This window comes from Seriola aureovittata, chromosome 12 (genome assembly GCF_021018895.1).
Source record: "Seriola aureovittata isolate HTS-2021-v1 ecotype China chromosome 12, ASM2101889v1, whole genome shotgun sequence".
Lineage (NCBI taxonomy): Eukaryota > Metazoa > Chordata > Actinopteri > Carangiformes > Carangidae > Seriola > Seriola aureovittata.
This window is the reverse complement of record NC_079375.1, coordinates 16551992-16569197: the sequence shown is the minus strand read 5'-3', so window position 1 is coordinate 16569197 and position 17206 is coordinate 16551992. Positions and strand designations below refer to the sequence as shown.

General features: G+C 40.5%; 2 protein-coding genes across 2 annotated transcripts in view; one reads left to right on the top strand and one right to left on the bottom strand.

Annotated features, from left to right (window-relative positions):
* The first annotated feature begins 3197 nt into the window (after positions 1-3197).
* camk2n1a (calcium/calmodulin-dependent protein kinase II inhibitor 1a) lies at positions 3198-6294 on the top strand. Its single transcript, XM_056392560.1, has 2 exons — positions 3198-3697; positions 4395-6294. Exons 1-2 carry the CDS (start codon positions 3529-3531, stop codon positions 4463-4465), a joined length of 240 nt encoding a protein of 79 aa, XP_056248535.1. The 5' UTR covers positions 3198-3528; the 3' UTR covers positions 4466-6294.
* A 7584-nt stretch (positions 6295-13878) lies between these two features.
* The window catches only part of ece2a (endothelin converting enzyme 2a), a 72546-nt gene continuing 69218 nt past the window's right edge, over positions 13879-17206 (bottom strand). Inside the window, exon 4 of the mRNA XM_056390312.1 lies at positions 13879-14773. Coding sequence (XP_056246287.1) covers positions 14468-14773 — 306 coding nt within the window. The 3' untranslated portion in view covers positions 13879-14467. The remainder of the gene's footprint in view (positions 14774-17206) is intronic.

Sequence of the window (17206 nt, the reverse complement as noted above, 5' to 3'; positions counted from 1 at the left end):
CTGATACACAGGGAATTGATCCTGGCTCTTAGCTCTCGGCTTGTTATCTGTGTTTTTCCTCAGCTAGTGTTCCTCATGCAGGAACATAGTGTGTATATACACAACGTGTGTGTAAGTTCAGCAGAGCTTGGTGTGCCTGAGGGGAGAGATGGGGAGGGGGTGAGTGACTCAGCACGGTGATTCATTTGTAATTGGAGGCAGTGCTTCAAGAGCACACACACACACACACACACACACACACAACACACACACACACACACACACACACACACACACACATTTCTTAAGGGTGGGTGCCCTTGTCAGAGATGAAGGGACAGATTGAGTGAGTCGGATCATTAAGAGCTGCTGCCTGTTAAAGAGGCAGAGAAGAAAAAAGAGAGAGAAGGGGAGAGAGGAGGAGAAATCACAGCATGTGGACGGAGAGGGATCAATCGAACTAAACAGAGATGGACCAAATGAGGAGTCATTGCACTTAAGCATGCTGGTTTCAACATTATGTACCAGAGAGTGCATTATTAGGGGGAGAGGTAAGACAGAGAAGTGTCCAGTTGGCATAACACATCCATGTCTCTTCCCAAAATAGTGATCATGAAGCAGCACCTGGTACCATGTGGAGCAGCAGGTCAGATTTTTTTCATGGTCGCTGACTGATGACGTCATGTGAAATCCCTGTCCCTTGCTTGAACCCAGCTGCATGAATCAACGGCTCTGCTTGTTGACAGCTGGAGGCTGCAGTTTGTTGAGCGGGAGGAGCTTTGTGAGTCATTTCTGTGGATATACTGTATTGGCAGATTTATGATCTCTGGCGCATTATGTAGCCTTATATGTTGAGTGTGGATCCTGTTTGAGAAAAATCATAATTGGATAAAAAAATAATTAGTGGCAGTTTTCTATGTTGAGCAAGTAGCATCATGCCTGTTTACTTCTCTGCAACTGTTTTTTGCCATGCATAGAAATAGACTTTTTGGGTTGAATCTGCCTCTAAAGATGTTAGCTGCATGTTTTCTTAGTAAGCTGTTGGTTAAAAGAAATGCTCGGGGGACTCAGTAACACGTTTTACAGGGTCCTTGCTTCTGTGGGAAGCCAGCCAGCAGGCTGGAGGTCACTTACTGTAGTTTTGATCTCATCCCCACAGGAAATCCAAGAGCCTTTCCAACACCACTGATCTCAAGACTGTCAGCTGGTCGCTTACACCGGTCAGCTGGCTGCTGAAACAGAAACAGTGCTTCAATGGAAAGGTTATTACTTGTTTATAGACAGGTCAGCTGGCCTGAGATGTTAAAACAGGTTTGGTCCAGTAATAGGCTTTCTGTCAGTTCATTATTTTAGCTTTTTATGACTCACCATATGCTGTGGGGACAGGATGTTGTAATACAGGCTGCAACAAAAAGAAGGCAGGGAAGAATGACGTAATTTCAGATGTCGCTAATGTATAAATTATGCTGGCTCTGTCCATGGTGCTGAAGTGAAACATTTATTTTCTTCTGACACACAGCCAGGAGCATATTATGTTTTTTGCTTTACTTTTCTTATCTTATCCATACAATTATGCATCTGTCCTTGTATGTCCTTCTGCTGCTGTGATGCTTTAAAGAGGTACTCCACAGATTTAGGACTTCACTTTTTAAAAAGTTGGGGGACTTACGAGGGACAGATTAAATCAGCATGATCAAAATCAAATCAGCATAGGCTGAGATATCATGCTGAGACGTTCAGTCCTTGGTATGGGTCAAGCCCTCAAAACCCTGGATACTATATTTCCCATGATGCAACTGGCTAAATATTTTAGAAAGCTCTATAACAATACAACATATTTTAGTATTATCTGTTTTGTGTGTAAAATCTTAACTAATAAGTATTGCTGTCAGAAAGTGGAGTAAGGGAGGAGTTGCAATATCTCTCTCAGAAATGTGGTAAATTAGAAGTGTCAAGTGTCATGGAATAGACATACCCTACTACTTCAGCACTGACTACTATGCAAACAAATGCCCTAGGGGCTGTTTAGGTTTGCTGCTCTGAGAAGCACTGAAGATAATCATCCACTATGAGGTTCATCTTAATAATCTTATAGTAAATGATGGAAGGAAATTACACCCTATGATTCGACTATTATGTCCTACAAGAGGTAATATAACACTAAGGTATGAATCCCTTTTGTTTGACACACAATTAGCTTTTATATAATAGAGAATTTTCATCAGATAACCCAAAGAAAGGCCAACATCTTCACAGTAAACCTCAATCCATCTGTGATGTAAAATTTATTCTGATATTCAGGAGCGTTAAAATGACATAACACTCACATTAACACTAGTCCCTCATTGTTAAGTCAGCAATTTTTGATTTCATTTTACTTAAATCATAAAGTCAATATAGCAATATAACAACACATGCATTGTGCACTTCGAATATATTTTGATAGTTGAATTAACTAAAAAAAATGTTATAAAATATGCACTCAGTGTTTTCATGTTTGTGAGACAAGTAGTAACTTTATTGTTATAATTTGTTCTCAATTAGAGTTCACTTTACATAACAAAAAAAAAGTTATTCTGAACACAAAAACGTTTTGTTGTCTCAACACAAAACTGACAACTATAACCACTCTTAAACCTCCCATAAAGACACTATACAGTGCACTGCTGGTGCCCCAAAATCCCACTAAGCGGGGCCCCTTATGATGTGTATTGTAGCTAGTGTCTACCAAATGCCTGCATGTGAGTTGTTTAGGGGACAAAAATAAACATAAATTCCCTGTTAACATGACATAGGATTAAATGCTCAAACAACAAATTATTTGTTGTGTGATTTGAAATAAAGTCAGACTAAGGTCATATAGGACCATTACTTTGTGTGTGGTGTAATCATAACTTTCAGGTTACTGTACTGTGATAAACTAAAGGTTTGTGTGCAAGTCCTTTCCAATAAACTTTTTAAGTTGAGTGAGCGAACTGGGATTCACAGATTTACAGTGCAAGACTAAAAGCTGGTTATGGTATTGAGCAATTTCATCTCTCGCCTGTTGATGTCCCTCTTGCTCCTCTACCACTCGGAGTCCCACTACCACACACACACACACACACACACACACACACACACACACACGCACACACGCACACACGCTCGCGCTTCAAACCCGGATGGATGACTTCACCGTTCTGCCTGGGTTTCCTTTATGATCCCGGGATCTCCCACTTCCCTCACCAGACATCATCCAGTAACACAGGCGAACACAGCTCCCTCTCTCTCCCTCTCTCTCTCTCGCACACACACTCATATAACGCTGTCTCTCCCTGCAGCTGCAAACACATCGAGAGACCACAGAGAGACCACAACAGCACCCAGGACTTTAGACGCTGGCCCCTCATTTACACCAAGAGGACCTCAGCAGGAGAGACACTATCCGCTGCAACTTGCACGAAAAGGGATCTACGGCTGTATTGAGCAAATAGGCTGATAGCCACTGAGGAAGACTTTTATCTACTTTATATTTTAAACCCCCAGACGCTTCTCTGTTGTTCCACAATGTCCGAGGTGCTGCCATACAACGAGGGGAAAATGAGCGGCTACGGGGCGGACAGCGAGGTCAGCCAGATGTCCTTTAGCTGCGGACTGCAGGACACAAGCGCCTTTTTCGCTGCGTCGCAGGCGAAAAGACCCCCAAAGCTTGGACAGATCGGCAGAGCCAAGCGAGGTAAATGACGGTTCAATAAAAGGATTGACACTCAGGGATGTTGTCACCATAACTCATACATGATCAGATATATTTGTGTGTTAAATGTAGGGATATTGCAAACATGTATTCAGGGACTTATAGTGAGCGTATTGTGTTGGTCAGTTCATTGATATTTAGTGTAATTCTCTTTAAATTGATCATGTCTTATTGAGGATATTCTCCATATTTGTTCCTTTGAAAACGCACCACAGCATCAATACAGTAATTTCCATTGCATGGGGTTGACATCCAAACTGTTTACATACATGCATTAAAAATTATCTTCATGCAAGGACACACCCCATGTTGCACCCATCAAACAATAGGGTTAAGCAGTAAGGATAAAAGCCTGGCTCGTCGCCATTACCGGGAATGAGTTGTTTTCACCAAGTGCGCGTATGTCGACCCTGGGGATTTGCAATAGGCTAGTGCTTCAGTTAATTAATTAATTCATTTATTCACCTGCAACTGCGCTACAGTCACATTTTCCCTCACTTGCTTTGGTTATTTAATGCGCCACATCCCCCTCCACTATATATAAGAAGTGGACACTAGAGAAATCGAGAGCTATAACCTATAATAAAACCCATAATAAGGGATGTTATAGAAATATCATCATGTATCTCAGCTGTCATGGTCTCAGTAAACATCGTCTTCCCCCTTTTTCTCTCTACAGTGGTCATCGAGGACGACCGAATAGACGAGGTCCTGAAGGGGATGACAGACAAGTCTTCACCCGGCGTGTAAACGTGAACGATGCCTTGCAGACTTTTTTAATTTTGATCACCAATTTGAAGCACTTGTCGGCTGTGCATGTTCGAGGATTGCAGGAGAAAACGGCAGCACGAAGCGAGGATGGGATGATGATGATGATGATGAAAGGGGATGAAAAAAAAGCGAAGAGGGGAAAATGGAGAAAGGAAAAGAAACGAAGGAAGAGAAAGAGCGATGAAGAAAGAATGAGAAAGAGAGAGAAAGACTCTGGAAAAGACCAAGATTTATCATGGGATTGCTGGCAATTCTTCAAACGAATCCCGATTTTAACTACTGCTGCGCAGCAAGATGTTGAGATGGCGGACACTGCTCTGTATCTCAACCTCTGCTGACTTTAATGATGGATGAACTTGTCATTACTTCACGACCATCTCTTTTTTTCCTTTCTAAAAGCGCTGTAAGAAACTAAAATACTGCAACTGGAGGCTGATGCTAAATCCCAGCCCTATTTCAATAAGTTGTACAGTAGGTAGGCTAAGCTCTCAAACACCCGACACCCCCACCTCCTCCCTCCTTACTCTTCCTCCCTCACCTCTTCCTCCTGTAGGCTTTGCTTTGTTGACTCAGTCGGCGACGGTGCATTCAAGGGAGCTGTCCTTTCAGCACTGGTCCAATGCATTCCTGTTGCTGCTAACGCTTTTAAAAAAAAACAAAACAAAAAAAACAGACCAACCAAACTCTTGAGTCTACTAAATAGAGGAGACCCATTGTATGTAAAAACATATATCCGAGGATGGTGCAATGTTAATATTTTCTGTAGTAGAAGCCCATTAGTTTTTGTTGTTTTGGCCCTTAAACAGCATTAGGTCAGAGATTAAACCTAAACCACAGGCTACATTCTTCTTCTTGCATTACCCATCAGTGGTTAAAGGTGCAAGCTGGCACCTTCATGTAGCTGATCTACACCTGCACATATCTTTTTTGCCCCCCCCCTCCCTTTTTATTTTATGTTTTGCATTTTCAACTGCTCAGATATCTACAGAGGCCAGCAGAGATGTGGAAATTATAGTAAATGTTTAAAATAATAGTCATGAAATTGATGGGAAAAAATATGCTTTCTATAATTTGGTTATTTTAATTTTTGCAATTATTCGTGTTTTGTCTTCTATAAATTGAAAGTTTTTCTCCATCTATTTGCATGAACTTTCACTCCGGTGCCAACACAGGTGCCACCACTCTTACCCTGGCACGCTTCTTTTTAACAAAAGTCATATTTGTATTTTTATATCTAAATATTTGTTATTTAAATGATATGCTAGTCTATCGTCTTACAATTCATCAACAAAAATATTTCTACTTCAGAGAGGATATACGGGATGAGACTAAGCTTCATAGAGGAGAATCTAAGTTTTTGGTGGACTGGTCTCATTCTATATCAGAGGTTGGATGTTTTTTAAAGACTAACTGAATGTGTCTGGGGTTTTTTGCACACATCAATGTTAAACTATTATTAAGAAATCGTATACTGTGACTTGAGCTTCGTTGATGAATTTGTTAGAAAATGGCAGTTTTAGAGTATATTGCACTGTTTACGAGTATCCTCAAATAACACGTTGTTATTTGACCGACTTTGGACATTACAGTTTTTGTTTTTTAATTTTGTTTATTTTGTACCATTATTTTAAAGAAACTGGATATGGTTTGTTGTGCATGAAACCTTAATATTTTCAATAATGAAACATTGTTTTATGAAGCAAAAAAGCAACAAAAATGTCATGACATTCTAAGAATGAGTCATTGTATATTATGATGCCATTTTCACTGTATTTGGTGAATTAATAAATGGTGAAAGAAAATGTTAATGTGATTCTTTGGCATGGCTTTTGTACCAAGACATTTTCACTAAAATTTCAATGGAAGATGGCAAACAATGGGCCAGCATCACAGTGGCTTCAGCTTGTTTTTTGATTAAAAAGAAGAAAAACAAAACACAGAGTTTATCATCTCACCAGATTTAGTATGAAAAACAAAGTTTAGATCTTTAGTGGAAACAAAATATACACAACAATGCCCCCCCCCACCCCCCCACCCCACCCCCGCCCCACCCCCCCCACACACACACATATTTCTCTGTAGCTTTGGGCATCAGTGAAGGTCTGGACTAGACCTCTAGAGCCATCACCTCAGTGACAGTAAATACTGATTCTTAATTAAAGAGCGGGGAAGAAACAGGGATCCATCTGTTAAGCTGTTAAACAGCTCTGTGCTGGCCTACACTGGTGAATCCATTAAACCACAGACCCCTGGGGAGCCACGACTGGCCACATGATCATCTATCAAAGTCTGGCTGTACAGTGTCCTCATACAGTGGATCTGCAGCAGGCATGAAACACTTGCTTTAGTTTATGCCACAATGTTGATGCACCAAGAAAAACCTATGTAAAGTACATTATGTAGAACAGCCTTAAAAATCAAGTATCCAACATGTGCTTTGGTTCATTATCGTGTTTCCTCTTTTTTGTCCAAAGTACCTACGCAGGCCTACCATGATGAGCTCCGTGGAATAGTTTGACAGCAGAGAGGACACAGTGGATGGAGTAAATCCACATAGGTCATAGTTATCCTGGAAGATCTGTTCAAGCTTGGCATCTTTTTACCTTTGTCCTGTAGTTCATCAAGTTTCCATTCATGCAACAACCATCTGGAGTGACAGGAACTGGACATTTCCACCATTTAACCACATCCTTTAGCTTTTTGTTGACTTTTTGCTAGTTACTGTCCACATACGCTCAATCACAACAATTAGTATAAAGGTGTTACAACTGATTCAGACTGATAAACTACTAACATAGTAGGTGTCTATAACAATAAATATGCCAACTATCAGCATGACAGCCGCTTGTAATGCTACCTGTGGCTATTTGTGTATATTTTTTTCCCCAAACACAAATATGTTGATATATTTATTTATGCAATCGTAATTTGTGTTATTTTTTGAATTAGACAAGCCACTCCACAATCTTTCCCCTGGATGTGAAGCACTGTTGTTTTTCATCAACACTTTCTGTGAAATTAGGTGAAACTGTCAGGTGGAAGAAAAGGTGAAGAATATTGTAATACACTGCTTGCCAGCAGTATCAGTCCGGAAAACGTGTCAGCTGATATCACCCCTCCTCCACCTGTGCTACACAAACCTGCGCTGTACTGAATAATAAAAATGAATTTCCTTGTAAAACAGAATTTTCCTGGAAATCACACTGCAGATATGACATTTGGGAAAACATCCACAGTATCAGGACACGTCTATAAAAAGCTACATGTTGCGACAACAATGATCCTTATATTACTCTGAATTGCACTTCACTCTAATAACAGCACATCAACACAACACAACACGTCATCAGTGTAACCATCAGTGAGATTATTGACTGTCCTGATAACATCAGCACCGGACTGAATGAACACATAGTGCTATCGATCATATTGTTGTTGTGGATGTCATGTGTGCGTGTGTGTGGGCCAGTCTGAGGCCTTGGACAATTACACTTTACACAGTAATGGGCAGGACTGGAAGGCCGGAACCGGACTGACATATTTGGGCAGATATTGAATTGTGTCAGCCCTGCCATACACCTCTCTCGCTGTCATGAATCTGATTGTGGATGTGTGACTTTTACAGTGATTCACTGAAATCCTACTATACAGTGCTGCAGTATGGCACATTCTTCAGTGCTGTAATCTTGTTCGTAATTTTGCAATTTTCAGGTTCAAGAACTTTATAAAAATGTGTCTAAATCAAAATGTCAGCAACTATTCAGAGCCTATAGGCTCTACACTGCTGAGTTTAAATAAATCTGCATCAGGAATATGTTGGTGGATAAGTAATAAAAGAAGTTGAGGAATAAAGATATGTTTGAGATCATTTAGAAAAGGTGTCTAAACAACATATATCGCTTTCTGCGTATCATCATCATCATCATCATCATATGTGTGTGTATATACAGTATATATATATATATATATATGTATATATATATACACACATTTTTAGTTATGGTCTTTTATTTGGATTTGTTGATAAAAAAAAAATCTGCAGAAGTAGGATGTCAGACTGGAAAATCTCAGGCAACAACTAATGAGCTGTTGCCCTCTGATGAGACTTAAACTCACTCATCATTTTGCAGCTCTAAGGATCAGAGGTCAGTTAGCTGTAGCTGTAACCCAGGGTCTTTGTGGCTGACCTGGCAGATGGGCTGGGTGCACAGGCCATGCTTGGGTCAACACAGACATGCTGAAGACGCCATCTTGTTGGACAGTCACTGTGTAACCACACACAAAGAGATCACATGACAAAACATTCAGACGTCCATGAGTGGAAAACAAAATGCTAAAGCAGCAGCACAGACAGACCACTGCAAATGTCAAGGGCCATTGTATCTCGTGTCGTTGTCTCTCAAATACATGAACACACGCATGGCTAAGAGCAAAGCCTTGGTTCTAGGTTCAAATTGAGCGTGTGTGCTGGGGACAGAGAGCTTTGATCTGATTCCACTTTCGCCCCGTCCTGAGTGGACGTCCATTAATATTCCTCCTCCAGTTACATAAGCCTGCCATACAGTATATTATGCCGTTATGCTGCCCAAAGGGAGATGGGCAGATATACAGCAGCGCTTTCTCTTCTCCACACTGCATCTAATGCTGGTGATTCCCTCCATCCTATCTACACTGATCTGTAGCAATAGGCTGTAGATTAAAAGAAAATTCCACTTAATTCCAATTTATTTTCATAGTTTTAGCCATAACCATCTGTACTCTTAAAAGTAATTACTGAGATCTGGGGATGCAGAGGCATTGCTACAAAGTCGCCTGACAAAGCAAGAAAGATCAAGATGTTTCCTCTTATGTAGAAGAAATATGTCTTTCATTCTGTCCTGTCCAGTTGATCATCTAGTGGCTGCTCAGATTTACGAGGCTGGTAGCCACTGATCTAAACCACTTAATCTGGGGTTAAAACCCTGAAAGCCGGCAACCCTGAAACATAAATAATAAAACCTCATCACAGAAGAAAACTGAGTGTGTACACAATTACGATACATTATTAGACAGTTATGAGCTAGCATTACAGCTAATCAAAGCAAATATTTCAGTTAGCGACTATAATGAAGTCAGTGGTGTAATCCATTGCAGACCTTTACCACACAAATTTACATTTGCTTGTGGGACTGTGAACTATATTAGCCATACCTTTTTATTCTTTTAGGGTCATGAGGGGGCTGGAGTCAATCCCAGCTGACATTGGACAAGGGTGGTGTACCCCCTGGACAGGTCGCCAGTCTATCACTGGGCTGAAATATAGAGACAAACAATCATTCACACTCACATTCACACCTATGAACAATTTATAGTCGCCAATTAACCTTACCTGCATGTCTTTGGATTGTGAGAGGAAGCCGGAGCGCCGAGAGGAAAGCTGCACAGAACAGGGAAGGAGAACAGGCACTGTGCCACCATGGCGCCCTGACTGTGAAATAATTCATTTCTTTCAATCTGTGTGACCTGAACTTCAAGATAGCTCTTGTGTGAACTTGGACAACACTGTATGTTTACCACAGGTAGACTGGGTAGTAATTTTACTGTTTGCTGAGGTTTTTATCTTCCAAATAAACCTGGCTAACCTGGGGGATTTCAGAAATTAACTTTGTTAATACAGCATTTTATTGCCGGTTGTATGAGACCAGAATTTCCCTTTAAGAAGCTGAGTGCAGCTGCAGTAAAGAGGCAAAAGTACTGGCATTAGTGCTGTGTCAAAATTCAGTTGAAACGCAAACAGACAATTTGGCAGAAAAAAAACTGAGCTGTAGACCTTTTAACTTGCATGAGACCTCGCAGAGAGGATGGGGTGGTGGAGTTGAGAATACGAGTGTTTGAGAGAGTAAAAGAGAGACAGAAAGACAAGAGAAAGACAGACAGAGAGGGAGAGAGAGAGAGACAGAGGCATTGAGCATGCAGTAGATTAGTGTTGTTACTGCCCTTGGGCAACAGAGCATGGAGGACAATTAGCAGCAGGTGAGAAAATTCTAGCTCTACTATCTCTACTAGACATTAATACACAACACTCTATATTAAATCAAAGGTTCAGACACCTGGATAAGAAAGGTGATCAGCTGAATAAGCAGAAACTGCAAAGAAAAGGTTTGTGTTTAAGAAAAAATGATGACTAAACCTCTCCTGAATGAGGCCTGTGCCCTGCTCTGTGGTTATATAACTTAAGTCCAGTCAAGTTAAATCTCACTGTCGGGGTCTCTGCCACTGCACATCAGTCAGACTAAGGGAGCTGAAAACCAAATTTAAGGACTGCTGAATTTCAATATTCATATATTGACAGAGCAGAAATGGAAGCAGAAATGGAAAACGAGGGAAAGGGGAGGGGGGAGGTGACATCATGCTTTGGAAGGAAAAATAGAGGAGAAAAACTAACTCCACATGAGCAGCCATCCTCCATCCATCCAAAGTGAGCACTGAATCCATCAGATGGTTTTATGTCCTTGCGCTGCAGTGGGCTGCTATTTCCCCCTCCCCCCCTCCCAAGTCTCCATTGTCAATATCAAACCCACTGCCACTTAAGACTTACATAAGCACCTCCTGTCATCCACCCTGCCAGGCCGAACAGGGGCCAGGCTGTTTTTTTTTAAAACCCTCCTGTTCAGATAGTCAGAGCATTGCACCCATTCGTCACCATGGAAACCAGATAATAGCCAAACTATCCAATGGGGGTTTACCCAGAGTGAGATTTATACCATCACTGTCTGATAGTGATACGGAGTCATCAATCAAGGCTACAAGTCAAACCTTAGGAAATAAGAGTGTGGTACTGTTATTTGGGAATTTTTTTCTCTTATAAAACACACACGAAGATATAAAAAAAAAAAGTATTTTTATTTGCTCTTAAAAAGTTCAGTCTTCACAACACCTACTACATGGACCTTGTGATGAGACTGTTTTGTGCCGTTTCCCAGATCAAAAATGAACTTTCATTCTCAACTATTTAGCCAATAGGTTTGCTAAATCTGACCACAGAACAGTAATTATCCAACACTACCCCAGGCAACCCAAAAAAGGCACAGCAGGCTGTCAGGCTTTGTATTTCTCCACATGTCAAAGTGATGTGCAAGGAGTTGTGGTAAGAGCGATACTTGGCATTTCAAGAGTTTGGAGGAGGGTCTCTTTATTTCCCAGCCTTTCCAACACAAAAAGCACATAAGCAAAAGTGTATGGAATGGATTAAACAGTGTGTTTATCCAGTCTAATGTAAACTAAGCAACAGTTAGCAATTAGCTAACTAGCTTACTATCTACAGTAGTACGCCAGCTTTACTTCAAAGGCCAAAGAGCACATCATTTACATTACTTGGTGGTGTTACAGCTTATGTTATGAAAGATGAAGACTTGAACATTCATTGTGCAGTATTTCCCTCAGACGTTAGGTAACGTTAGCAGGTCTGTCCTGCTCTTTGCTGGATTTGGGGAAGTTAACCAGCAATAGTGTGAAGTTGGGCAAACACATCATCCTAAAAGCATTTTCTCTTGTGAAGTTATTTGAGCAGTAGAGTATTTGAAAATATGAGAAAGTGTGCAAGCTGAAGCAGAGGGTTATGTCAGAAAAAAGCAACAGAGCTTATGTTTTTCATATTCACAATGCTTCGATGTCGTCCTCTGAGAAATGCTCTGGAAAAGCTTTAGACTCAGTCATTTAGCATGATAACATGAAATTTGCTACTCAGTACATATTTAAGACTCCTTTCACAAGATTCTCGTTTTAAAATGAGTCAGCATGTGCATGAGTCACTCATCAAAAAAATCAGCAAGAGACAGAATTTTCGAACAGCTCCTGGTGTCAATCGTTAGCTTAATTAGCTGGCTAGCCACAGCTGATCTGCCAGCAACAGTTGTCATTTCAGCTGGCAAAAATCAACGGTCACCAACTAGAAATAAAAAGCCTGAGCAGCCAGAACAGCTTCTCAATAGACCTTTTAGTGAGATTGTTTAGTTACCATTAAAGTTAAAGTCAAACAAACTACCATGTTAACACCATCAAGAAAATCATGGAAAGGAAGACAAGCCATCTGAAAAATCACACACCTTTTTTTTTTTGAGTCTTAAAAATAGGCAGTAATTAGATCTCAGTGGAGAATTAAAAATAAATGATTTCTACTTTATTAATGTGGTCCCCCCTCCAGTCACCAGCCTTCCTGCCTGTCTGCACGCCTGGCTCTCTCTCCCCTCTCTGGTCTATATTTAAGCAGCAGAGAGCACAGGACCCGAGACTCATCTCATGTTTCCTCAAGAAATAACACGCAGGGTGAGCTATTACTTGTATGTACATGTGTATGTGCCTTCAAGCAGCCTCAGTGTGCTTGACAGACAGGTGTGTCAAACACTGCGTATCTCCATTAGCAGCCTTTGTCTGGAATCTAATCCAGACGTGGGACAGATGCAGACAACCCCAACTTAAGGGGACACGCTGACTGACATATTAATAGACTTTAACACGGACTTTACATGCAGGCTGGTGCTGCTGTTATGTACTCTGTCTAGACATGCCAGTTTGTCTTGCAAATTGTGTAACACTGACAGGCTCGTACTGCGCTACAGAATCAGAGACTGTTCAATCTTTCTGATACACAGGCAGACAGGACACTAGCATGTGAAATTGGCTGATGTCTGATTAAAGTGTCTATTATGAACTGCACGAGAACAGAGGATGATGGTAGCATAGACAGAAAACTATGGCACAGAGAAGATAAGCCATGATGACTCGTTGTTAAAATGGAAACAAGTCGTTCCATAACAATCACAATTAAACTGACTGTTTAAATGACACAAATATTAAAAAACAGATATAAAACAATGTCTACGATAGGGTAAAGTGAAACAACAATGTATTTGTTTTACTGTGGTGGGTTTACTGAGGTAGTTTTTCCTTCAGTATCTCTGGTTATATTGGGCCATTTCAGATACGACTGCTGTAAAGAGGCAGACAGAGGCAATGGTTCTGTGGTGTTGTGTCTGTGCATGATTTCTTTGCACCTGTGAGCTCCAGGTCTGACCAACCATTCATTGGCTATTTTGAATCTAATGGAACCAGTCAATAACAGAAACGCCCTATACATACGGAGATTTAAAGCAAGAGATTTATTTGGCTTCGGCATTGGCGAAGTGCCTTAAGCTGATAGTGCTCTGAATGTTGCAGTTTACTTTTGCTGCAACTGCTGTAACATTAAGAAATGTGAGGTGGAGAAGGTGCCTCAAGAAGAGAGGGTAGTTTACACATTTTCAGACTTGTAGGTGACTTTTTGGAGCTGTGATACAAGTAGTTTCCAAGATTTTTTAATTGATAAGTTAGTTAGGTTTTTTGTTTGTTTTTGGTTTTCCAAAAGGAAGGGGACATTTTGTTTTATTGATTTTTTTATTTTTTTTTATTTGGCACAACCATTTTCTCCAGTTCCCCCCATGTTTAGAGAACCTTTTTGTCCATGTAATATCGGAATATAAACGTGTAAACGGTCTGTAAGTGTAAAAAAATACCACACATTTTCTTTTGATCAGTCACTACTTTTTCTTAAACATCCTGATTTGAGCATCTATGTGGGAAAATAACTTTATTTTTTAGCAGTCAAGCCATATATCAGGTTTAGTTTTATGTTTAGCTTAAAATGGACATTTCATCTAGTTTCTTTAAAATTTCTCAATTAAATTTAAAGAAAATGTATCTTGATGTATACTGTATCTCTTTCTTGGTAGAAATTTACATATAACATGGCATAAGGTTTCATTTGTGCTACACAACCCAGGTCGTGTGTAAAACAAGTCCACACAGACGTCCATATGAACGTCTATGCCCAGACAACAATTAAAAATGCTCAGTAGTTCATTTTTATAAAACGTTTCTCTCATATTTGTTAGGGTGGAGAAGTTTGAGTTTCTGAGGTCTATGGGATAATGTATTCCTAAGATTGCTTTAGATGATCCAGTCATTTTACAAGTCAATATTAGACAGGAAGTCTTCGTTATCCTCATTTTGTGTTGTGGCGATCCTAGTAGGTGTGGATTTGGTGTCCTCGAGCTGATTTTTCTCCAGTAGCTTTTTCTCCAGAGCTGCATCCTCTGGACTAAGCTGCTCTCCTTTGGTCATCACATAAACAAAATATTGAAAGCCTTCTCCATAACTGTACTGTTTGATCGACCAGTTGTACTCGGTGCGAGCATAGAGGCGTTTCCTGAAGAAGGGTTGGGCGAAGGTAACAGACACAAACCGTCCTCCGGGCTTCAAGCAGCGGCTGATCTGGGAGGAGAAGGAGGAGAGGAAGAGTATTAGGAGACATTCCCGCTATACTACATTACCACCAAGACCCGTACCATTATATTTCTCTCCACCACTATTATTACCAGCGATCTCCGTCACATAAGCAGCCAGTTGTTGAATTATTTGAGACTGACAGGATAATTTATATGTTATGAGTTTTAAAGGGAAGCTACGTTTTATACAACTTGAGTATTCATTTTGTAGCTCCGGACATTCGTTCTGTTGGTTATGATAAGTTTGTACTGAGTTAATTACTGAAATCTGGGACTGGGGTGAAATTACAAAAAAAGGGTCCAAAGGGGGCAAGGAGTAAACACTCGGGTTAATCACATTCAGAAGAGAGGACTACATCTAAGCTGGCGGTTTTAAACCTGTATAATTGACTGAGAGCTCTTCTTTTTTTTTTTTTTGCTGCATTGGAGATTTCGGCAATTACTTTGTCGAGTACAATGTTATCATAACCAATAGAATTGAGGGCGAGAGCAATGACAAGAAAAACCTAAGTGATTACAAATTTCAGTTTTTGTTAAGGAAATGAAACGCTGTGGGAGAAGCGACTCGCTGAATTAAATCCAAATCTGAGTCAGAAAACAACTCGGTGACTCCTTGTTGCTTGTTAAATATGTTAAGGTTGAATCCCACCTAGGTCATAGACACATCTGTTCATCTGTCAAATACCACACTCCCTAAAATCAGCCTCTGTCCAAACAAGCACATGGATCGCTGTAAGCCAGAGCAAGCACTGAGCTTTTCAGTCCACAGTGTTGGCTGCTTAGCCATGCAGTCTGATAACACGGTGTGACAGCACGAAAACTGTGAGGGTCCCTCCATATGAATAATTGTTGTTCTGGGTCCATCACCCTTTCCAGTGTTGATCCTTCGTGTGAGGTACACGTGTGCATCAAGACACAGTAAGCTTCACGAGAGCTCAGGAAAAGTGTGCACACACACACACACACACACACACACACACACACAGAATATGAACAGTGACACAAACACAAGCACGCAGAGACACTTTTAGCTACACTTTGGCAGGGAGCTTCTCCAGAGACAGAAGTGTGTGTGGGAGTGAAGGGACAGAATCTGCAGAACACTGAGCGAAAAAACTTTTTATGTTCAATATAACAAACATGTCAGCAAGGTTGACATCTCCAAATACAGTGTTAGAGAATGATTACAGGCCTACAGTAGATTTAAATGTAACAAGTTGGTATGACCCTGCTCATAAGTAATAACTATTTCTAAGAGTAGGGGATCTGAGTCACGTCACTTGGACTTGAGTAAGATTCAAGTCACGAATCTGGAGACAAAATCTGCACTTGACAAAATCAAAAAAGTCTCGCAGTTAGACTCTGACTTTAATTCCGACGGCTTGTGAGGGATTTCTCTTGGACTTCCCCAAGACCATAGATTAGAAATTATGCAATTAAAAAGCGCATCAAACTAACTAATTTTCATAAGCAGCCAGTGATACCTTGGAGAGAATTTAAATAAAGTGACAACGCTGCGGTCAACCAAAAAACAGACGGCAACATGCAAAACATCCAGCTCAACAACCACAGATGGAGGTGTGAAAACTTTCAACACATTAGGCTTCACAAAAAACAATAACTTGAGGCTAACAATTTTCTCCCACAGCTATGGTCTTAATCCAACATTAGCTACAGATTAGCATCTGGCAATTACCTTTGAAAATATGGAATAAACGAGCCCTTGACACAGGGTGGTAACAAACTCATTGCGTCTGAGATTAAGCAGTTTACATGTTGTGTTTTAAAATCAGCAGCGTTTAACGTTACCTATCTGTTGTTGGTGGCCAGGCGCAAAGTTGACCTAATGTTGCTGCTGCATAATGACATAATGTTTAGGACTCAAACACAAAGTTCAAGATGTGGACTGGACTTGTTGGTCTTGACTTGGGACTTCTCTTCACAGTCAAAACTTGAGACTGAGACTGCTGACGAAGACCATAAGATACAGTTGAAAGCTCCGGAAATAGCTAGTAGGTGAAATATTGTATGAGCAATCAATACAACATGGACATCTGCTGTTCCAAGGTTTCAGTGAACCAAATATAGACACATAAAAATTGCTCTAGAGACAAAATAAAAACATTTCCTTCATATATGCAATAAGCTTAACTAATTCATGAAGCCGTGTCATATATAAATAAATAAATAAATATATATATATATATATATATATATATATATATATATATACACACACACAGTACATGGATGTATAGTGAGAAGCTACTGCATGGTCTCTGTAGATGGCTCCGTGGCTGGGCTTTGAAGACAAGAGTCCCTCTGGTGCTCAGCTCACGTGTGACAAACATGAAAGCTGGCATGGTAATGTCATGCAGGCAACCGGGATGGAGTAGTTGTGGTCTGTACAGTAAGCTGT